Source organism: Acomys minous (genome assembly GCF_964271855.1).
Source record: "Acomys minous genome assembly, chromosome: 1".
Taxonomy (NCBI): domain Eukaryota; kingdom Metazoa; phylum Chordata; class Mammalia; order Rodentia; family Muridae; genus Acomys; species Acomys minous.
The window spans coordinates 174,336,150-174,360,618 of record NC_140483.1 but is presented as its reverse complement, the minus strand read 5'-3'; the positions used below and the strand labels follow the sequence as shown (position 1 = coordinate 174,360,618).

Here is a 24,469-nt window from a genome sequence, read left to right as displayed (position 1 = left end):
AGATCAGAATTATTTCTGTTTTGTATTTTGTTAAGTCTAAATTAAATGTCACTTAAATGTGAAAGAACTGGCACCTTTGATAGGAAGTCCCCAAAGTAAATGGTCGTGTCAGTAATCATAACCTAATTATGAATGCAAAGTGAAGTTTGTTTTTAAAAAGTACAAAACAAACAAAGGGAAAGAAGCCCCACAGCCCCTCACAGCATTGTCTGGCCTAGGAGAAAGCATCCGTCTGTGAAGCTGTAGGACTTTGCATGGTAGCAGTAATAATAAGAGAGGACGCTGGCATCTGCCCAAGGACTTGTTGAGGGGGAGCCACAAACGGTCCGCTCAGTGTGTGGCTGTACACAAGTTCCAGGGTGACACATGCCTCCCAAGCCCGTCACAATGCAGGAGGTCAGGGGTCATGGTCAAGGGCAGGCTGTTTCTGGATAAGGCTGAGGAAGCAGAGGTGGCCCCTCTGTGCTCAGTGTGTGGGTCTGTGTACTCCTTTCCCGTCAAAGCTGGCCCAGCGTGGCCAAAAAGTGGTTCCTTGGCAGGGTTTAATGGCAGGATGATGTAGTCTGTTGTGACTAGTGCATTCCTTTCAGGTTAAACTAGGGAAATGGCATTGTGTTAAAATTCCAAGTCGCATGAATGTTTTATTGCCACAGTGCATTTAGCCCTCCAGGGGAGTGTGTGTGGTAGAGGTGGGGTGGTGGGGGGTGGGGGTGACTCGGAGACTCAGGAACTATCAGAAGAACACTTCCCTTGGAAAATTTTACCCATCAGCATGAAGCTGATTTGCTGTGATGGTCACTTAGGAGGGTTTCACTTTTTCTTAAACTGTGGCTGTTTAAAGTCTTGCAGTCCGGACAATTAACAGCTGAAGAAAATATGACAAGACACACACACACAGAGGCTGAGAGATAGCAAGGGGAATGAGCCAGAAAGGAGCTGAGCTGCCTTGTGTAAACTGCCCACGCTGGGGCCCCCTCCCTGGCTGTCAGCCCTGTCCCCCTTTTCCCCAGGCTGCTTTGCTGTCTGCCTGAAGGCCAGCAGGACTGATCTCTGCACCTCGCACCACTGACTGGGAGGCCTCTGCGGCTCATGGTACTGTATGTAACCATCGCTACTCCCTCATTCCTTTCCCCTGGCTGCTCCCCCTCCCCTTAAGTCTTTCTCTGTAACAACGGTTTATATTAGTCAGACGGATACAATTTTGGAATGCAGAAGGTCTGAGTTTAAAACAAAACAAATTTAAGTATGTGCTCTCCAGTGTCCTCCCCTCTCTCTCTCTCTCTCTCTCTCTCTCTCTCTCTCTCTCTCTGTATTTCGAAGGGCTATCTTGAGCCAGATGGTTCCACTGTGATTTAAAACCAGGAATTCTGGAAATCGAACCGTTTTAACCATGAACGTAACCAGGACTTGGAGTCTCAGGAAGCAATAGTGCTACGAAACTATGCAGGGAGCCTCAGGTTTAGGATACCTCAGGCCTCACAATGGCCTCAGATTTTGCAGACTGTCCCTCTTGTGTGCCTCTCCAGGGATATCTCAGCCTCATTTATTATTTCAGTTGTTCCAAACATACAGTTATTGAAGACCGATATGATTTGGCTTCACTTGTAGTGTGTACTGTATAAATAACACTGGATTATTTCATGATCTGATTCATTTATAACAGGTGAAGATGACGACTGATGGAACAGTGTCCTCTTGCACTGTACCTTTGTAAGGCATTCATGTTTCTAACTTATTCCCTGTGAGAAATATATATATATTATGATATGTATATGTTATTTTTTATATATATATATATATATATATATATATATATATATATATATATATATAATTTTCAAATGTTAGCACTTTGTTTCCCTCCTCTTGTGGGGTGTATTGCCATCCTTAAAAATGTATTTGTAAGTATCTATGGGGACACATGTATGCGTGTGCCTGTGCATTCATGTGCAAATTATTCCAAGGAGAAGTTTGTGAAGGTGCTAAGAATTTTCCTCTGACAATCTACTACTTCAAAAAGGTACATAACAGAAATGTAACACGAATATCATACGAAAAAAATGAAGCATGAGTAAAGCCAGTGTGCTCTATTTATGTAGGACTTTAAGTGCATTATTTTGAATTTCTATAAAATGATTTTGCCAAGATAGACCTCCCGAGTTTAATCTGATTAGTGGTGTTTGTATGATAGTTTGTGCTTTTTAAACATATATTGACATTGTTTATAGGAAGTCTTAAACCAGCAAGCAATCAACCTTACAACAAAATCAAGATTTATGTGTGGACTTGACGTGTCAGACTTACAACATATTCATAAGAATTTCCCCTAACCTCTTGGAGATGCCGCAGAGTCGCTTCCTCTTGCTCTGTGGTTGCTCAGGTGGCAGCCGAGTGTGGGTGATTCTTATTTCCAGTTGGGAATTTTAAAATGAGACTTTTAAAAAGAATGGTGTTTTATGCTGTTACTTGCTTTTTTTCTTTCTGTCTTATTATTTCTTGTAACCAGTTTCAAAGTTGGTTTTTTTCCTAGGTAGTAAAATAAAAGTCCCAAATGACCTATCATGTATATTTATATTATCTGGAAATACAGTTGGTTATCTTGATCATGGAAACAGGTTTTTAAAATAAAAAAAATGATGTTGTAGGTCTGTTCAATCCTTTCCAATTTGATTTATTAAAAGTTTCTTTTCATTTTCCAATAAGGGAAGAGTGAAATTACTCCAATATTAAGTATCTCTAATAACATCTCAGCCATGTCAGGATGTATTTCCCCCAAGCCAAACTACATTTTAAAAAATCAGCCTTTGTCCTTTGAACACACTTTGTCCCTTTGCCAGTCATTAGCATTTTCTACTGTGAACTTCCTAGGATAGTTGAGTGATACTGAGTTCAGATGCTCCTGCTGTCATGTCATTCATGAGCCTTGTGACTTCACATAAGTCACTTGAACATTGACCTTTCTTTGTTTCCAATATGTCTGTGCCTATGGATTTTGAAACAGGGTCTCATACTATTGCCTAGACAGGTCTCAAACTCAAGCTCTTCTGCCTTAGCCTCTTGAGCCCAAGGATTGCAGATTCCCATTGCACATTTATTAAGTAAATAAATTAATTCACTAATTCTTTCATTCATGCGTTTACTCAGTGCTTGAGATTGAAACCGGGGTCGTGTGCATGTTAGGCAAGTCTTCTGCCACTGGGTTTGTCTTTGGTTCTGTAGTGGGGAAAGGATACTGACCCTGAGGAAGTTAGCAAGAGACAGCAATCTGGAGCTTGCAGTCCTTCATAGTCCTTAGCCCCTTGGAGTTGTCTGGTCACTTTGGTCCCTTGGGAAGCTTGACTGTTTAGAAGCAATGAAAAAAAAATGGAATAAGCTTTGGAAAAACATAGACATTTCTTCCTTTACCTGTAGGAAGGTGGGGTTGGGGGTTGGGGGTAGGGGTGAGGGAAGACCACCTGGAAGCATCCTTTTCTACTCTTCTGCCTTCTCAAAGAAATGGGGTTCTGTATTGGCCCAAGTTTCTGTTCGTGTGTAGCAGCCCTACCATGAAGGCAGACCCACATGAAGCTCCAAAACAAGCTCATTCTTTCCGTGATGCCCACTGTGACAGATCCCATTGGGCCTTGTTTATCTTTGCACCATCAGTCTTAACTATTTGTTTGAAGTAAGCTTTCTTGCCAGGTGTTCGTTACCATGTAATAGTGGAGCTTGAAATTGATTTTAACAGGACTGCAGCCTATTGTAATCATGAGATTAAAATCATATAAAAGCTTAAAATAACAGCAAATAACATGTATGTCTATGTGGGTAATATTTTATGGACAGCCTTGCAGCAATGCTGTAATTGAAGAGCAAAAGATACACTTCTTTTTAACTGATTTTTGCCCCTGGATTATGTTTCAGTTTTTAAAATCATTTTATATTATTGTGTCATAGATATTCTCTGATTGCTGTTATGATTTTCCCTAAGAACTGGTTTCCTTTAGCCACACAATGTTTGAACGCCTCATCTTGATATCTAAAATAAATATTTGGTATAGTGTTTACTTTGGCCCGTTAGTATTACAGTGCAAGAATTGAGATCTCATACTTTCACTCTTTGGTTTACGCCATGCTATTCTTATTATCTTACCTTATAATGTGTTAAAAAAGCATCGAGGAAAGATTTTATAGGCAAAGAGATAAGGTCTAAAATCTGTACCCAGCAAGACTGACCTCAGAACCCTTGCTTTTCTCTTAGCTCCTGGGTCTATTTATCTTTGTGTCACCAGCCTTAATCATTTGCTTGAGTTAAGCCTTCCTTATTTGTGCTAGATATTTTAAAATCAGGCACAGGTCAGTTGTAGAAATCACCCTGACCCCTGCTTTTTATTATTTTACTTTTGAATAGTTTATTTTTTATTTGTTCTTCGCATATAATACGCCTTGACCACAGCCTCCCCTCCCTCCATCCCTCCTATTGGTCCCCAACTGCTTCTCTCCCCCAGATCCACCCCTCCTGCATTTCCCTTCAGAAAAGAGCAGACTTTCCAGGGACATCAACCAAACATGGCATAACAGAATGCAGTAAGACTAGGCACATCGCCTCATATCAGGGCTGGACAAAGCAACCCAGTAGGAGGGAAAGGGTCCCAAGAGCAGACAAAAGAATCATAGATAATTTCCCACTGGTAGGAGTCCCACAAAAACACCAAGCTAAGGAATCACACACAACATCTATGCAGAGGACCTACTGCAGATCCATGCAGGCTCCACAATTGCAGATTCAGTCTCTGTGAAACTCTCTGATAACCACTGGGCTAGGCACCAGTCTATGAGTATAGCAGAATATCATTAGAAATAATTTCATGGCCTTCCCCCCCCCCCAAGTGGTGTTTGGTTCTATCATATGTCTCTGGGCTCTCTGGCTTCTAGTTCCTGGCCATGTAGGCAGTGTGGGGCATGGGCTTCCTCTTCTGATGTAGGCTTCAAGTTAGACCAGTCATGGATTGGCCAATTTCATCATTGCCCCAGCATATCTTGTAGGCAAGAGAGGTAATAGGTAGAAGGTTTTGTGGCTGGGTTGGTGTCCTAGTCCTACTACTGTGGGAACTATCCTTGTCTGGTTACAGAAGATGGCCGGTTCATGCTCTGCAACCTCCATTACCAGGAGTCCTTGCTAGGGCCATCCTTATAAGTTCCAGATTTCCACATTGCGCCCCTCCCCCCCAGCCCGCCATGTCCCCAGTTCCAGTCACCTCTCCCAGTACTCTGTCCCTCTGCCCATCCTCTCCCACTGGATCTCTCCTATTCCCATCCCCATTGATCCCAAGTCCAGCCACAAAATCTATTTTCCCTTCCCAGGGAGATCTGTGCCGTCCCCCCTGCCCCAGGGTCCTCCTTGTTACTTAAGGGGTATGATATAAGGAACTGATACAAAGCCAGAGTTGTTGTATATGGAAAGAAAGCTACAGAATCCTGACTTTCAGACCTCTGCCTGGGTGCATGGAGTACTTGGTTATAGGCAGGGAGTCCCTTCATGCTCCTGGACCTCAGCCCATGAGGCCTGACAGAATGTCTCCTTCTTTGTCTGAGAACTGAAGGTTTTATCTTACAGGAGTGGTATCACTCTGAAGAATTTATAGAAGAAGCTAATCTGTAAGAGAACATACTGAAGAAATAATGTCAATACCATTGTAAAAAAAATAGCTATTTTTTCCAATGTATAAATTTTTGCATGTTTAATTTCAAGGTATACAGACTTTGTGTAATTTATAGTAATAAAATAATTTTAGTATGGAAAAAGGCTGAAAACCAGGTCATAACTCTTTGCTTAATTGTGTCTGAAAGTGTAAAGACTCTTCTTCAGTTTAAAAAGATTAAAACTCTTCAATCCTCTATGAGTATATATGAATAAAGGTAAGACAGAAAATGAATCTACATTAACGGGTAAAATAACTTAAAAAGTACTGCGTTGAATACATTCTGTAAAAGTAATTGACATAATTTTGTGATCTCTTTATAAGACATGGATTTGAAGTTTTCTCACCTGATAACTTTACATTGGGGTTTTATATAGTACTTTATTAGAAATATGACTTCTGTGAATGCAGCAAGGACCCACACTTGCCAGCTGACTGTATCTGCACTTGAACTGATCTCTTGCTGTGACTGGGAAAGCTATAGGCTCTCCCTAAGGCCTGACTGCCTTAGGAAAGAGGAAGTCTGGCACAGAATGGGAGCTCTGTGCTGCTGCTGTCTTTGTCTCTTTTTGTCTGTTGGGCATAGTTAGAGTTTCTAGTCTTTACGCGGTATTCTGTCTGCATATGCTCGTCGGCCATGGTGGTGGGTTCTTATTACCTGCATGCTGCGTGTTCTTGCCTTTTCAGTGATTGCTTACACACTAACTGCGGCAGGAAGCCGACTTGTGCTGAAGGAAGTTAAGAGAGAGAAAACCCTCTATCCTTACTCTTCATTGGGAATCAGTCACTGCACAGCATAATTCTAAAATCGTATGTGGCTTTTGGGTACTTTATGAACCTTTTTATAGTAACTCAGAAGCAAGCAACTGATCGAATTAATATACCTCCATCAAGAGGCATTTCTGTTAACCTCTCCCAGTCCGTCTCTCCCTGGTGTGCTGTATGAGGGGAGGACATCATCCATTGTTTAGATGTAGCGGAGATGCAAGGTCATCAATGGTCAGCTTCTGATAGGTCTTAGCTAAGTCCAGTCTTTAAAACAAAGAAAAAGAATAAGCCAAAACACAACAACAAAACCAAGAACTGTTGATCCAAACAAAACTCAACGAGACCAACCCCCTGCTCCGCTGAAAGCTGCATTCTTAGTTTCTGGGTTTTGTGGGCTTTGCTGTTGTTTTTCTGGACAGGGCTTCACTGTGTAGCCTTGGCTGTCCAGGAATTCGCTCTGTAGAACGGGCTAGCATCTAAAGCAGAGATCTAGCTGCCTGCCTCTGCCTTCTGGGTGTGGCAATTAAAAGTGTAAGCCACTATCTTACCTTCTTAATTTCTGGAGGGAAAAAGAAGGGTGGAAACCATGGACACTGTTCCTATTTAATAGTCTCATTCTTGGGGCATGCCTTTTACAAGAAGGATGCAAATGCATTATACAGATATAATTAAGAAAGCCAGAGAAAAAACTTAAGTGCCACTATTAAGGAATCTTTTTATTAACACCGTTTCTGTTTTTTTTTTTTTTCATTTACACACACAGAGAGAAATGTGTGGAACATTATATAGTTATGATGGAACTTAAAATGGTTATGTTGTATGTATTTGTGGCCTTAAAGTAACCCAACAGGGCGTAGGTATATGTAGCCACCAGTGGGATGTGAGACCGCCTCACTGCATGTGCTAAGCATTCATGCAGCCTGGCTTTAGTTGCTAGAACTCTCTTCTAAGAGAGAGAGGACAGGAAGAAGGAGAAAGAAAGGGAGCAGAAGACGGGGGAGGGATGCAGAGAGGATCTGTCATAATTTTTAATCTAGTCTTATTATTGTATCATAATAATGAATTCTTGGTTGTTAGACTATTTTAAAAATAAAGAATTGTGCTTCACTATGAATGCTCTTGCTTGAGGGGACTGCCTCTGACATGAACTCTGGTGCTCCAGATTTGATCACTTCTGCTTGGTGGAGAGGTTCAGTGGCACACAGAGGAAGGGGAAGCAGACTATCTCGATGAGAGCTGATTGGCTGTGGTCTTCTGGTGGGTGAAGAGGTCCCTTTCTTTCAAAGGTCTAGGGGAGGGGAATAGGGCAGAAGAAGGAGGGAGGGAGGAATGGGAAGAGACAAGTGAGGGGGAAAACAGGATGAAATCTGAATAAATTATAATAAAAATTAAATAAAATTTAAATAGTCCTTGCTTGAATTTTTTCACTTACTTCTGAATGATGAACCCATGAAAGTGATATTGATTAGGAAGAAGACCTAATTTTTGCACAGATTAAACCAGTTGGGCGATTGAGGGTATAGCCTAGTCAGTAGAGTGCTTGCCTAGCTTGTGAGCCCTGTGTTTCGTTGGCTGCACTGCAACCACTGTGGTAGTGCATGCCTGTAATTCTAGCACTTGAGAGGTAGAGACAGGAGGATGAAAAATTCAAGATCACCCTTGACTTAGTAAGACTGAGGCCAGCCTGGGCTATGTGAGATCCTGTCTGACCGAAAAACAAAATATGGCTTGGCGAGCCTTTTCTGTGAAGGGCCAGGTTCATGTATGATTTCTGTAGTAGCTATTCAACTTGTTGTAGGCCCAAGCAGTTACATATGTAAAAGGTAGTTGGCTGTGTTTCAATAATGCTTTATAAAAGAAGGCAGCAGCGTTGCATATGGCCCACAAAGTATAGTTTACTTTTCTCTTGCTTGAAACAAATTCAAAGCTGATTAGGGATAGAGCTTTTCCCTGGTAGGCTGTAAGCTATCTTCATATTATTGTGTCTTAGGAATCTCTTCCTATTTCAGGCTGGTTTACTGGGTAGATCACTTTCCAGATGAATCACAATTGGTACTTATTTTCTGGAGCTTGTAAGAAAGGGGGTTTCATACCCCCTTCTATTCCTGAGCCTCAGTCAATTACAAATTGGGCGGCTATTGAAGTTCCTACATGTTTTTATACCCTTTAGATTTCATGTGCTGGCAATTTGAGGGGGTGAAAACATAGCTATTCAAATTACATTATAAGGGAGACATGTCCATTTTCCTACCTCTGGAAGATTACTTTGTGGAGTTGGGTTCTAGGCATATTTGGGAGTAAGGTTAAATGGAAAGTTTAGTCAGAAAAGAAATGTTGTCAAGTCTCCATCTGAGGAGACCTGTCTGAGCAGAAGGATACCACAGAATCAGTTCTGGAGCTTTTACCTCTCTGCACATAGCTAACGGCTTCTTTGCATCCCACTCTGACACGAAAACTGTTGGTCCATAACTGCCTTGGAAGTGTATGTTGAGGATCAGGTAGAATAACAAAATAGTTAAAGTTGTTGTCCTGTCACGTGTGCCACTATGAATCTTCGGAGACTTATTCATCATTTATCTACTATATGCTGGTTGAGTGATGTGGATAAAGCCATTTGGTAGGTGCTTTGGAGGAAAACAAAGCCGAGTGAGATAGTTATCGCCGTTACTAACAGGAAGCGTGGGTTAAAGTTCAAGAACGCCCAGTGATTAGCTAAAGTGTCTTGCAGCAGTGGGGAGGAGGAGAGCCCTGTCTCCTCAGCCTCAGCGCATCTCAGAGAGTAGTTGCCATTGGGAAATACAGAGGGACAATGCATGCAGAGAACTTAGACCCCATTCAGATGTAGCCAGTGGGTAGCTCATTCTCCACATTGGTGGCTGCAGTAGGGGTGGTGGTGGTGGTAGTGGGGATGGGGGTGGGGTGGGGTGGTGGTGGTGGTTGTGATGGGGGTGGTGGTGGTGGGGGTGGTCGTGGTGGTGGGGGTGTGGTGATGGTGGGGTGGTGGTGTGGTGGGGGTGGTAGTGGTGGTGGGGGTGGTGGTGGGGTGCCTCTGACATGAACTCTGGTGCCTGAGATTTGATCACTTCCCCTTGGTGGGGCAGCCTTGCGGGCCCACAGAGGAAGGGGATGCAGGGTATCCTGAGGAGACCTGATAGGCTGGGGCTAGATGGCGGGAGAGGAGGTCCCCTTCTGTCAGAAGTCTCGGGGAGGGGAACAGGGTAGAAGAGGGAGGGAGGGTGGGTACAGGAGGATTATGAGGGAGGGGTAACAATCAGGATGTAATATGAATAAATTATATTAAAAATAAATCAATAGATCTGAAAGACAAAGGAAGAAAAAAGCAGAGTGCAGAGGAGACCATTCCCAAAAGATAGCCAGAGTAGTCTACCAAGTGAGGACAGCGCAGATGGAATGCAGGAGACATCAGATCGGCTATTTAGACTCCAGGCTGAATATTTTTTCCTGAGGGAAGAAGAGATAAAACTGAAGGACAGGTTAAAGTTGGATTCTACAAGGTCTAGAAAGAACTTAATTGATAGTTTGTGGGGAACTTTAAATATAATGTAGGGGAACATGTGTGAGCGTTGGTAGGGTGTGGCACTGGCTGGCGAGTGTGGAATGATCAAGTTGTGGTTATCACCAAAGGTCTGTGCAAAGGGCCTAGTGCACACATGCTGTCATTGATGATTAACGGGGCATGTAAGGACAGCTGAGGAGATTGGAAAGCAAGAATGGACAAGCTTTCAGAACCAGTGGGTTTGGGAAACGGGGAGAAGACTTCAATTATGATACATGTCTCTGAGTAAGCTTTGTTAATGAGATTTTCATGATCACACTACAGAATACAGTAAAGTCGGGGATGCACCCTGGCAAAGAAACAGGTTTCTATAGTTTTCATGTTTGGGAGATACTAACTTGATAGGTAGAAAATGTAGTGGGAGCATGAGAGTTCAGGATTAGCATTCACATGAAACAGGAAGGGAAAGGATTTGGTGTCCTGTTTATCTAGAGGTGACAGGGGAAACCTAGGTAGAGCATATTATTGGTGGAGTGCAGAGGGAAGCGGTACTTTCTGGCATTACTTATTATTAGATGCCTTTAGCCATAGGTGAGGTAACTAACATAGACACACGTGCACACAGACACACAGACACGCACATACATACAGACATGCATACACACAGACACACACACAGAGACATGCACACACACAGATGCTCACACAGACACACACAGATACACATAGATGCACATACACATACACGCACACAGGCACACACAGATGCACACACACATACACACAGACACGTGCACAGATACACACACAGACACACACATATGCACAGATACCCACACACATACAGATGTGCACACAGACACACACACATACATGGACACTAACACACCTCTACACACAGAAGGACTTATGTGTAGTGTTCTGTTCTCTACTAACCTTCCCCTTAAAGCTTTCGAAACTGCTAGATTTCAGGAATAAAGCACGTTCACTTAGAGCATACAAGAAGCTCCACGCTGGAAAAATGTAAGAAACTCCTCTTTGTTTTATTCCCCACTCCTTAAAGCCCTTGGTAACAAAGATGCCACTGGTGGGAGTGAGAAGGGTTTTCCTTCGCCTCTTTTCTGGGCTGCAGAATTGTGCAGCTTTTCACTTCCCGCACATTTCTCCGCAGCTGAGATCAGTGCATTTGTGGTGGGCGTGCAGCATACTTCATAGAAATCAACTTTGTATCTCTTTTCTCTTTCTGGGCTGAGGGAGGCTTGGAGGGAGGAGTACACGGTGTAGCTCGTGTTTGAGGTGACAGAGTTTTCACTGGGCCGGACAGCAGGACTGAATGTACCTTCTGCCTCCTTTCTCCTTTGAACTTTCCCCAAGTTCAAGCTTTGCGTTGAGAGAAAGTCGACTCACTTCGTTAATCTTTGGGCACAGGTTTTTGACCTTTGGCAGCATGTTCTAGCCTCTGGCTCTCCTATCCAGGGAGCTGGGCTCCTGTGGCGAGTGGCAGGGTTTGTGGCCACCCTCTGTAGGCTCAGTCTTCATTGTCAGTTTTAACTCATATCAAGAGGGACGGCGGGCTTCTTCAGCCATTTGTACTGGATCTAGTATTGCCTGCCTACTGTATCTTATCTCTTAAACCATCAACCACTACTACATTAAAAAAAAAAACAATCACGGATTTAGTGTCCATGGTTTGGTGGTAACTTGTTGGGTTGCGCTCTTTGGGATAGTACATGTTCTCTTGACTGTGAAACTTGACTTACTCTATCACATTTCATTCCAACCTGCTGTCCATTCTTTGCACGTCCATTTTTCACTCACCTTTCTCCAGTATTGTTAAATAGGGAGAAAGAAAAAAAAAAGAACCTAATTGATTGGTTCCGGTTTTGTGTCTCTATAAGTAAGAGCAACTTAAAGACATACGTTATCTTCTGATGTGAATATCTTTCTAAGCAGCACCCTCTGAGGAGAAGTGCAGTGGCGTCTGGACCCTTCCTCTCTTTAGAGAGAAATTCATTCTGATTCTTTGCTTTGTATCCCAGGTCTGGCTCGAACTTGAATCTGGCTCAGCCTCTGAAACTCTAGAACCATAGGCCTGTGCCTCCAGGCCTGTGTGAGTATTGTGGAAAGGCAGGTAGGGAAACTAAGTAGGGTGGCTCAGTTCAAGGGGGCATGGCGTTGGTTTGTTTGTTTAGAGAAAGGCTAGCCTCCAGAACAAAGTCTTCCTGCTGCAGGCCTCCTGAGTTCTGAGATTGCAGGACTTTGTCAGGACGTTGGCCTAAGTTATCTTCATGCTTTTTCATCCACATGTTAGCGTCTGTCCGTCTGTCCCCCACATCAACTTCCTGGTAGTGTTCGCAGCGCATGTGAGTATGCCATCCCATTCCTTGATTGTTCGGTTCTTTTCTCACACTTCTGTTCTTTTGGCATCTCACAGAGTAGTATGTCATGTTTCAGGAGGATTGGTTCTTATGCCCAGGCGAATCCTCTTTTCTTTCCTCCGTAGTTGTTGTGTCATTTTATTTTTTTAAAGTGAAATTCTCATCTAGAAAACCTTTATTTCACTGGATGTCCGGCTTGCTGTACTAGAGTGCACATCAGGGCAAGTGCACTGTGGACCAACAATGTGGGCTCTTGCATATGTCAGTCAATACCAAGTGCCTTAGAAGGTTAGGTTTCTTTAAAATTTATTCACTAGTGCTTCCTAGGAACTCTGCTTTTTAAATTTAAAAGTCAGGCCATTAGTGTCATAGAATACTCAAAAATGAACTGATACTTTATTTTTAGGGGGATTGGCTAAGTACAAGAAGGGCAAAGGGTAAGATATGTGGTCATCAACACTTTGCATGGTGAAGGCTTCGATAGGTCTGGTCTTTTGACCGGAGACAAGGTTTTCTTTCTTTTAAATCCAGCAAGAGGAAGAAGCCTCCTCAAATTGGCAATGTTGCATTCCAAGTGAGACTAACTGAATGCGATTTTTAGTTTCCCTTAGTGCTGTTTTTTTTTCCCATTGCCATTTGAAATTTGTTTTCACGATTGTCGAACTTCTCCCCTTAGCACTCCATCCTGAGCTCTCACAGGAGAGATAAGCCGGGTGCCACTTTTATGAGTACCAGTTGAAGAGCATCCTCTGGGTTCTTACCAGCTTCACTAGCCCTACGTAGGACACAACAGTTCCTCTTACACAGACACAGAGGAACAGGGCTCTGACAAGAATCACAAGAATAAGGGACAAGAATCAACAAATTAAATTTAACAAGGCCAGTATCTTCTTGGCCAGATGTGGTGGCACATGCCTGAAACCCCAGCCCTTAGGGAAGCAGAGGGAGGTCATCTCTGGGAGTTTGAGGATACAGAGCGAAGTTCTTGCCTTTGCTCCCAAATTCTGGGTTTCTTAATATTAGCTGTCTATAGGATGGTTGAGTTGAGCATTTAAGACAGAAATATTGGACATACACAAAACATACTCAAGTTTTAATTAAATACCAGCTATAAAGCTTGACAATGTGTGTGTATATATATATCATTAAGCAACAACTTTGACATTTTAATTTTTAAAATATTGAATTATAAAAGAGTGAGTGGAACCAATTGAAACCACTTCCATTCAGTACCTTTAAAAAATGATTAAAGAAAAACGTCTACTAATAGCACAAATTAAAATGACTCTATTCATACTTTGTTTAGCACTAAAACCCAAGCTAAGACTTGGATAAATTGAGAATTGGAAGGCATAAGTTAAGCTTTATCACATGGTAGGGTTGTTCTAGTGAAAGCTGGGGGTTACTAGTAGCTGGAAGACTTTGTCTTAATTCCACTTGTCATTTCACCAAATATGGAAGGCGACAATAGTTATTGGCCTCAGTTTTCTTTAAAAGGAAAATAATGCAATGGAAGTTCTATGTGTCTGATGTGAGAATTAATAAATATTAGGTATAAAGCCCTTTAAATACTCTAGAAGACTAAAGTTTCTGTGTAATTTAAACAGTATTCGTGGTCATTAGACCCGTCAGGGTGTCACTAGAACTAGAGACTTTAACCTTTTATCCCTGATTTTACAGCATAAAAACAAGGTTTTCTTGTTTGTGGCTGTGAAAATCTCCTGTAATTGAGCCTGCACAGGTTGCTCCTACCATGGAGCTAGGAGCCCTCCCCCCTAGGCAGCTTACCCAGCAGGGAGGACGGGTGCCTATGTACTCCCCACTCCTAGGGGCACACTCTTTTTATCTCTGTGTCATCTTCCATTTTTGTCAACTCCTGGCAACCTGATAACCAGTAGAATCATGTGACTCCAGACCATCCTATGTCCCATCCTGTATTATTCTTCTAGAACCTTCTCTCCATCTTTATCTAATTCCTCATGGAACATTCCTGTTTCATCAAAGGCTTTTGTAGGAATGGGTATAATTCTGCCATATCTTAGTAGGAAGAAGACCACTGTATGAACTATGCATTGCTTTCTCAACAGGGAGCAGGAAATTCATATTTATGTTTTCTATTTTCTACGCTTAGCCCTTGGCAGTCTTAGCTTAGGGATCTGTGATGTATTACTTCTAGACCTACAATGTTGTCTTTGGTTAAATCGTCAGTTGAGAAATTAAGGTGTAAGTTATATGTACACCCAGCCTCCTTAGCTCACTTTACTGTTTCTATGTACTCATGTATTTGGCAGCAGTGTGTTCTGCATGTATCTTCATCTTCACAGTGTTAGGGAATCTTATTTCTTTGCTCCCTCTCTCTCACACAAGAGATCTGGGCTAGCTTAGTGTATGAGCTTTCACTTAGTGCCTTTCCTGAGCTTGTGTTATATGGGTGGCTTTCCTCTTGCTGTTGGCATTCTCAAGTATGACGAGTGCTTTCTTCTCTGGCTTGGAATGTTCTTGCACCCAGCATGTGACTGAGTCCTCTTAAAGGAACGGGCCCCTTATTATCCATTTCCTTCTCTCTATTTTTTTTTTATATCCAATTTTGTATATCCATTATTTCCAGGTTCTTCTGATTGGTTTCTTCATCCCTTTCATCATTGCTGGACTAGAAGTCACCCAAACACAGTGATTCAGAACTGATCTGGGCTTACTGCCAGCTCAACCGAGAAGACTTGAGGGGTCATAGAAGTTACTTTGTTTACTTGGCATGCGACTTCCATGATGCCTGTCAGGCAAAAGCTTACATGAATGTTTCATGTTTGAAAGGAAGGTCACCCCTGGCTCCGTAAGCCCCTTCCTCCTTAGCATTCTGCTCCCCAAGTTGTCATCCTGTGTCTCTTCTTCTGTCCTTCTAGTCTTCCTCCACTCCACCCACATCCTTAGAACTGCATCCCTTTGCAATTCAGTGTGTTTTCTACTGTCTTTTGGCTAATGCCTAACAGTTTTATATGTGCCCTAAGTAGACAAATAAACATGTAGTGTATGTGAATAAACGTGTGTGTGTGTGTGTGAGAGAGAGAGAGAGAGAGAGAGAGAGAGAGAGAGAAAGAGAGAGAGAGAGATATTGGTTTGAGGAAGTCTGGTATATGTATTTCTTCCCTGCTCCACAGAAAATGTGTTTTCTGGAAGGCCTTTTGACACTAAAATGAACACCCACTTGCCCTCCCTTTCTGAATTCTCCTGAGAGAAAAGGAGAGAGCAAGAGGCCTTTGCGGTTGTTGTCATCCTTTGTTTCTGCTGATTATACACAAAGTACGTTGTACATCGCTCTCTCGTGTGCCATGATTCCTCTGAGGTATATGCAAGAAAGCAGCCAGGTACCCAGCATCAACTGCCCCCGGGCATCTCCTGGGGTCCCCCGCAGGGCCTCTCACTTAGTGTTACCATACCAGAGGCACAAAGTCTGTATGTTCAAAACAGAATCCCACAAGGAAACTGTGGAATCAAGTTTAGAAATAGTAGCTGAATGGTTCATTAAAAAATTATTTAATTACTCTAAAGCAAAATAACAAAAACTACAATTTCTCTAAAGCTTTAATCCTTGTGATATTTTGTGAACATCATTGTAGTTTCGTTGGTATTGAAGCAGACATGAAAATAAAGGAACATGGATAAAGAAGACTCTCAAAATCACTTTCATATTTATATTCCAAACACTAGATTGGCCGCTATCTTTCAGTATGTCAGATGACAGAGGGGTAAAGATACGGTGGCCAATTGTGACTGCTCTTCCTGTCAGTCACTTTCTGGTTGCTTGGAGTGAGTTGGCTAACTTCTGAGGCTTTCACATCAGAAGACAGAGTAAAGGCCACCAGATTACAGCTCATTGGCTTATCATTTTTTATGCCCTAGATGTTGCTCATCTTTCCTGAGGAATTTTTTTTAATACTTACTGACACTGGCTGTGGCAGTTGTGGTGGGGTGCTGGGTATTGCTAGAGTGTAACCATATTGCATTGTGCAGCTGGAGTTTAATCTCGATTGTCTTGTCTCTAGAACATGGGAGTCTACTTCTATGCATCCTTATGTTTTTCTGTTTGTTTGTTTGGTTGGTTTGTTTTTGTTTTTTCCTGGTAGAGATGCCAGGACTCCAGGCAAGTGTCCACTGGTAGCAGAGTACCACCCACTACTGGTGACTAGGACGATTGAAACACACTGGTAGCTTGCCACAGTTTTTCTTCTCAACTTAAAAGACTTTGTTTCCTCTCAGAACTGTATTCCTAAGTGTCTGAAGTTGTAATTGAATGTAATTATAGTTGTTTAACTTTCTCCTTTCCTCTTGAGAGTGTTTATAAAGTGCATTCTGTGAGTGTGAGGATAAAAGGAAACGAGAAGCTTAGTATTTGTGACATGGTCAAATAATATTAAGATGAGTAGCAATTTGCTTTGTGTACGTGAAATAAGGTATTGTTTACACACCATTTACAAAATATACATTCTGGCTTATGGAAACCATTTCAGTCAGCTCGGCAGTCACATTTGTTAGAGTTTTATAGGAATCTTTTGCAGGATGGGAGAGGATTCATTTTGATATTGAATATTCCAAGATTGATTTTTTTCCCTTTTCTTTTTATTGTCCCCTTGAGAGAATTACCAATGCAGAACTCATTAGTGCCCCTCCATATGTCAACTGCAGGGTACAATCAGCATTCTTTCCGTTTGTGACACAACACAAATTCCTAACACCTCTGCTTCTCTATGCCCAGTTTCCCCCTTACTCCACAATTTAGAGTATAAATTCTTTTTTTTTAAATGCTTATGTTGTTTTAGACTAAACCACAAACAGTAGGTAATTTCCTGCACTGTCTTATATTGTGTAAAAATCAACAAATACCTTTAGAATCAATGACACTACATGGAGGTTTTCTTGCCTAGTGTCTTGTCCTCTGTCTATCTGTCCGTCTGTCCCTCCCTCCGCCTCTCCCTCCCTCCCTCCTTCTCTCCCTCCTTCCCTTACCACCTCCATATCATTTTGTTTTATGAGACAGGGTTTTTCTGTGTAGTCCTGGCTGTCCTGGACTTGCTTTGTAGACCAGAGTGGCCTCGAACTCACAGAGATCCTCCTGCATCTGCCTCCCAGAGTGCTGGGATTACAGGAGTGCGCCACAGTGCCTGACTCCTTTTCTTTTCTAAAGTTTGAATTTTGTAACATAATAGCAGGTAACTTAGAGGTAATTATCTTCTGTAATCCTTGACTTTTGTTTATAAAATGGAAACGCTCATGTAAAGTTGTTGAGGACAAAAGCGACTTAATTTTTACATAAGGTGCCTATACAGTGGCTCGCGCATAGGATTGGTAAAATGCTTGTGTGAAGGAGATTCTTGGAGGCTGGATGGTGGCTCAGTGTTTAAGACAGAGGATTCAATACCCTCTTTTGGCACTTATGGGTACCAGGTATCATGTGGTGCACAGACATACATGCAGGCAAAACCTCTATATAAATAAAAGTAAAGCAAAGACATTGGACACAGTGGCACACGCCTGAATCCCAGCACTTGGGTTGTAGACAGGCTGCCTTGGGCTTTTCGGTAGTCTTCAACTAGACAGCCAGCTAAAGGCCAGCCTGGTTTATATAAGACCCTGTGTCATAAACAAACAAGCCTCATTAGCTGTGACAGGAGACAGTATTTAGGCGTTTTACTATCTAAGTCTCAGCATGAAGGGCAAGTAAGAAACCTAAGTAGGAAAAACGAGCCTTGGAGCTAACCATGTTTAAAAAGTTGACTGGATTATGCTAGGAGAGATAGTGCTTAGGGCAAGTGGTACTTACTTGAAACTCTTTAGAGTTTGAACAGCAAACTGATATTAGAGTTGAGAGAAAGAAGGAAAGTCTAAAGTAGCTCACTTGGCTGAGAACTGGCCTCTAGACAAGGACATCTATGAACACAGATGACTTTTGGAATTCTGAAAGGCTTGTAGGTCAAAGGGATGGAAGACACAGGTGATGATGCCACACAGTTGATGCACAGATAGTATGTGTTGGCAAATACTGAGGAAAAATTCATTTTCTGTTTGTTGTTCTGGGGATGGAACCCAGAGCCTCCTTAACTTACTTAATCTCTGTATCCTTGAGCCATATCTCCAGGTCCTGGAGAACAGTGTTTAAAGTAGGAAACAAGTTTATACGGATTCTAAATCCACTTGTCTTCATCTTACGTTCAGTGAATAAGTCAGAGTAGGCAATATCTAGGCATAGTACTGATTGATGATAACAGGAAGTGTAATTCTGGAAAAGGATCTTTATGGACCTCAGGGCAGAACTCTAGATGCCAAGAACCATCTACTAAAATCAAGTGCTTTATTGTTGTTAGTTTTTGGAGCAAATTTATATTGCATTTCTTATACTTAAAGATAGTAAGTATTGGAGGCTGGGGGTTTGTTCGATAGTAAAACACTTGCCTACAATGTGTTCAGTGTTCTACCTATATGAACAAACAGCCTCTTCCCCCCCCAAAAAAAAAAACAAGATAGTAGCATGCAAAACAAACCACAAATATTTATAAGTTAAAATTTACTTACATTAGCATATGCCTGAAAACGGGAAATTAAGCAGGTATTTTAAGAATAGGAAGGAACTTTAGACAGTGTATGATGCAGTTCACTGAATTTTTTGTGGAAATTGGAAGCTTGATGAGAGAATATATTACCAGCATCCGGTAGAGACTCTGTTTCTGTCTTTATTCTTCCCTGTTCTCTTTCTCTCCTTTTTAACTCCTTTGTTTTCTTCCCGTCCACAGATATTTATGGCTGTTTTGTGCTGTGTGATTTAAATATGGGCCTGGAGCCATGAGGGCAAATGTATGTGTATCTTTTCTTCTTATAATTGCCTTTTCATAGCAGATAAGCCAAGTTTCATGTATTTTAAACATATTTGTCCTAGATGTCAAATATATGGCGGGTCATGATGGCCTCTTTCAGACCTGCAGTTGGAGTGCCCCTGCTTCTATCTGGGTGTAGCTTGACTGTGTGCAGCCTCCATACCCAGCATCTAACCTGGCCATATCCCTTCAGGTTTCACTGGCATGTGCTGGCAGAGTCCTGGGTGCAGACTTTTGCCCAAGCCTGGAGGAGCCAGACCAGAGGCTGGAAGTCCAGGTTGGAGTCTTACTGTTTTATTAGCTGGGGGTGGTATGACAGAAACAATGATCCCTGGAGGCCAATGTTGTCAGTGCTGTCAAGAGAAGCCAGCCCTTGAGGCAGGGGTAAAGAGGGATCTATGTAGCGTATATGTAGCAAGTGGTCCTTAGGACAAGTTATCTATAAATGGGAGATATCCATCCATCCATCCATCCATCCATCCATCCATCCATCCATCCAGTTGTACTCTGGGTAAGGGAAAAAAATCCTGATCCATAAAGGCTGACTGTGCAGACTGACACACAGGCTGTTATGAATCTTTGGCAAGTAATTTAACCTGGGTACTTAATAAGAAAAGCAACACTTAACAGTGAGTATCTTCTGTCTTAGTACATTGGGAAATATGTGCGAAGTACATTTCTCCTGAAAATGTTGGCTTGGATTTTAGTTCACTTTGTGTGGTCTTGAGGCATTAGACCTGGCTTGGTGTATTGCAAAATAAAAATACACAGTTGATGAAGACTACCTCTGCTTCTGTGTGCTTTTGAACTTTTGAGGGATGTATTTGCCGTTACAATGTACAGGCTGAAGTTTTCAACATGGATGGCATGAATCAACCCAGTTTTTTTTTCAGAGTCTCAAGTTGGCATCATTTTCTAGGTTTTTCAGGCTTTGCAGAGTATCTTGAGTTTAATATTAAAGTGTTTTTTTTTTTACTGGTTTAGATGCAACAGATAATAAAAGAGAACAATTTTTACAATTGAGTTCCTCATAGAGTGAGGGTGAAGTAGGGAGGCTTCAGTTTTTATTGTAATGATTGGGTGTGCCATCTCTTGCACACGTGCTCTTAGCCTAGAGAAGACCACCTGAGCTTCGTTGTGTCCCAAGCTGGTAATGTCTAGGTGGTGACTGGATGTGGCACAGTACAAAAGCAAGTGTGACCCATTCAAGTCATGATCATGTATTTTCTAGTGCTGGAAAATTAACAGTGTATATGACATACAAATGCAGGTAACAGAGCCTTCTGTGGGGAGTAGCTTGATCCTTGACCCTTGGCATGACATGGGCCTTTTATTCCAACAGTCATCGTGAGTCACTTTTGAGGGTGATTGTTGGATAATCTGTTTGAATTTTGATTTATAGTGCAAAGAAAATGGCTTTGCAGTGTCCGTTTACAATAAAAAGTAAAAATATTTATTTAGAATATTATGTTGGCGTGATGACAGAGGGAAGAAGTATATGTGCAAGTTTAGTGAGATTCTGGTTGATGGGAAACAGCATGGTGGACAAACCCATCGTGGGTTCTGCAAAGGAAACCAGTCTTTCACAAAGTGACGGAAGCAGTCTTGTAACTAGATACTTCCTTCTGTAACCCCGTTTCAGCAGACTGAGAGGAATGTTAAGTCTCGGAAAGATTGCCAACTGGGTTGAGTTGGTGAGTTAGCTGGGACGCACTTAACCGTTTTCTTCTCTTTTCATTTCTTCCCCTGTGTATAGCTTTCAGACATTTTAGTAATACCTATTTTGGGCGTATTATGTCAGTTACAATGAACTTAATCTGTCCTTTACTAACTAACTGTTCCGGAAGTATTTTTAGGCTTCATCTCATTCATCCTTGTCATGGCATTTAGTTTGCTCCTCCTTTCTTTATGTGAGAGAAAGAGCCATGCGCTTAGGGTAATTCCCCACAGAACTTGCCAGAGCCATCCACTTCCCTTGCTTTGGTCTTAGGCTTTTCTCTGGTGCCAGCACTGGGAATGGTAGAGCATGGCTGCTTGGCCTCATGACACTCAGTGTAACTTCCAGGGTACCTCAGGTCAGGAATAATACTTTGTTTATATTCTTTCTTACAAAAAGTTTTCATTTACGGATAACTCTCACATATGGTTTAGTTTTATATGTTAGTTGATCGAAGTTCTCATGGCCCATGATGCCTCATTCTGCCCTTAACTTCTTTCTGTTGGATTCTTGCCTGTTACTCTGATATTTTTATCTGCCTTAGCAGTTCATGGTTTAGTAATCTTGAGATTCCTAGGACTTAAACTTTGCATCTTTGCTCTCTGGTAACTATCCTCCAAGTCTGCCTGGTTGACGTTTGCAAAGACATCTGTTGTGTTTTGGGGTTAATATGTTTGATAGATCAGCAGCTAGAAAGTCAGCTTCAGTTCAATTTATGTCTTGGCTTATTTTTCTCAGTGGCTTCTGAAGTAGATGTGGAGCTGGCCACTTTCTGCTTAGCTTGGGAGTTTAATTGATAAATAACAACACTGGCTTGCACACCCGCACAGCTGCCTTCTAGGAAGTGGTCCTTCTAGGGTAGACCTTCCTTAATTGCTGACAAGTACTATATATACAATTTATAAATAACATATTATATATATATGTATATATATATATAAAATAATAAAAAAGTTACTTTTCTTAGCCTAGCTGCGCCTCATCATGAGTTGAGAGTTCTTACAATTAACTAAACAGTTCTTTTCTTGGTTGGGTTCACTATGTGAGGGTTGACTTGGTGTTTTTCACCACTGAAGTGCTTAGAAAATTAGAGTAAATAATGAACCAATATTTCAGTACCAGATTAGACACAATTTACTGTGATGTTTCATAAACCACAGACTCCTTTCTTCTGTGAATGCATGAAGGATCTCTTTTTTTTTTCCAGACATACCGGGGTGCAAGTGTAAATTTCCATAAAATTTAAATGAGGTGCTTCCTGTAATTAATGAACAATTGTGGCTGCTCTCTGGTCTGCATTGTAATTAACCGTGATCAGGCTTGTTTAGTGATGACACTGTTCCTGTAATAATTTGACAAGCTACTGCGAATTTGCCAGGTTATTAAACAACCTGCAGCATTCACTCACAGAGTCCCAGGCATGAGGTCCAGAGCAGCAGCTACCGCTGGTGAGGTGCCTCATGAGCGTGAACCAGAAGTAACCCTGTGAAGTCTGTGCTTCACCACAAGCAGATTGATATCCTTGTGATTGTGGAGAACTTAATTAATGTGGTATGGCGGTATCTTGAAAACTTTGTTTATTGTATGATGAACCTACTGTGACAGAGCTGATCATTTTTTAGGACACACAAAGAAACCTGCAAGTCGTCTGTAGTGTACCAGTATGAACAAAATAGAGACAGGTTTCCCTTAACGCCTTATTAGACAGGTATAATTAATTTTTTTAGAAAGCTCTTTTTTCAGGTTTACTTACATATAACACTCCTCATCTAATGTTATTTCTCTCTCTCTCTCTCTCTCTCTCTCTCTCTCTCTCTCTCTCTCTCTCTCTTATTTTGTTAGAAACAACAGATGACTGTGTGCTTGGGCTAAGCAATCACATTGTAGGTACTCAGCTCTAAGTGGACTGGTAGCCTTATGTCCTTGGTCACTAGGGCACCATCCCCCTACCTCCCTTCAGGTTAAGAGCTGTTCAAAACATTACTGTCTAGTTACTGTGGTGTCTTTCATTCAGATTCTGTTTATTGACTAAACCACAAGGATTCCTGCCCAAAGTACCAGGCGGTCTCTGCTTGACTGATTTTGATTTTCTAACATCAGCCCTGGGGTTTATTTGAAAAATGTACACACACTGCAGCTTTAACAAGTCAAGTGACTGCATGTTTTTTTTTTTAAACCATGGAGTAGTGTATATCTGAAGATCATTAAATTTAGTGGTGGGGATGGTTGTGGTCGAGCATAAGTTTAGTAGTCCCTATACTGTGTGTGTGTGTGTGTGTGTGTGTGTGTGTGTGTGTGTGTGTGTGAGAGAGAGAGAGAGAGAGAGAGAGAGAGAGAGAGAGAGAGAGAGAGAGAGAGAGAGAAATGGTTTTTGTCTTTTCATCTTCTGCAAGAGCCAGAAAGTTTCCTGCCGTTCTCTTTCCAGCTATTGACAAATGATTGCCAGATGTGGAATCTTCCCAGTGCTTTTTCCCTCAGCAAACCTGCAGCGAAGGGATATTTGATTCTCCCTTGCCCATTTCATCTCCTTTCCACATCTGCCAGGGACACACAAGCAATACATCCCTCCACGAGAGTTTAAAGTTTACTCAGCTCCTTTTCCCCCCTCAGATAAAGTATTCGGAGACAACAGAATGAGGTCCATATGACGCTCTCCCGACTTCACTGTATGAAATTAGTTGTTTATTTTCCTTATCTACCTCTCAGTAATTGAACTTTCATTTCAGTCACAGTCCAAGGAAAATTTGATGCAACTCTGGGAGTGCTAAGAGTTTACTATTGTCTGCTGGCTACAAAGAGTGTCACCACTGCAGCTTTCCCCCTTGAGTCCCTCACCTCTGAGAAAGACAGTCTAGTCCATAGGATACCCCAGGAAAGCAGTTAACACATAGAAAAACAAACACTAAGTGCCGTGTAGAATGCAGTGGTCATTTAAGATAAAAAAAAAAAAAGTCCATCCACAGGTGTGGAAAAGTCACCTTGTTGGACTTGATTCGTTTTCCCTGTGTTTGTATCCATTGTCCAAGTTGCTATGTAGGAGGCTGTAGTTTTAATCACAAGTAGCTTGTAAAAGAGCAAGTGTGCTGAGTTTGGGAGGCATGTGGAATAAGCTTGGTTGGGGAGGCCACACACGTAATCACGAACATGCACAGAGGTCTTTTGCATCTGTTTAGAATCTGTATTGATACTGATTTTTTTTCTCTCCTCTCAGTTTGAAAATAGTTTCTAAAATGCCCATGTAGCTCATGTTCGTGCTATAGGGTGGGCTGACACAGGTGGCCTTGCTGTTTTCCTATTACACTTTTTGGCAAACGAAAAGGCCCCTTATTCCCTGAATAAGATCAGGGTATTTTTTTTAAACATTTAAAAAATAATCCATAAAATGTCTGCCACATGTTCTCTAGTTTATGGAAATGTTTTCCAAATCAGAGCCACGTATTGAATTCTTACTGTAAAAGTGCTAGTGTGTTTATTTCTGCCACCTTCTTAGCTACCTATGATTTCTATTTTTATGTGATTTTGTTTTACATGAAACACAAATGGAG

At 41.8% G+C, this 24,469-nt stretch overlaps 1 protein-coding gene across 8 annotated transcripts in view; it reads left to right on the top strand.

Annotated features, from left to right (window-relative positions):
* The window catches only part of BNC2 (basonuclin zinc finger protein 2), a 414,736-nt gene that overhangs the window by 154,578 nt on the left and 235,689 nt on the right, over window positions 1-24,469 (top strand). For 4 of the 8 annotated variants that reach the window (XM_084787363.1, XM_084787365.1, XM_084787362.1 and 1 more), the window contains one exon: window positions 19,401-19,484. The exons of 3 other annotated variants lie outside the window; for them this stretch is intronic. In XM_084787363.1, coding sequence (XP_084643489.1) covers window positions 19,401-19,484 — 84 coding nt within the window. Of the gene's footprint in view, window positions 1-785; window positions 1,093-19,400; window positions 19,485-24,469 lie in introns of those variants that run through there. One more of the 8 variants, XM_084787369.1, reaches the window with a different exon arrangement.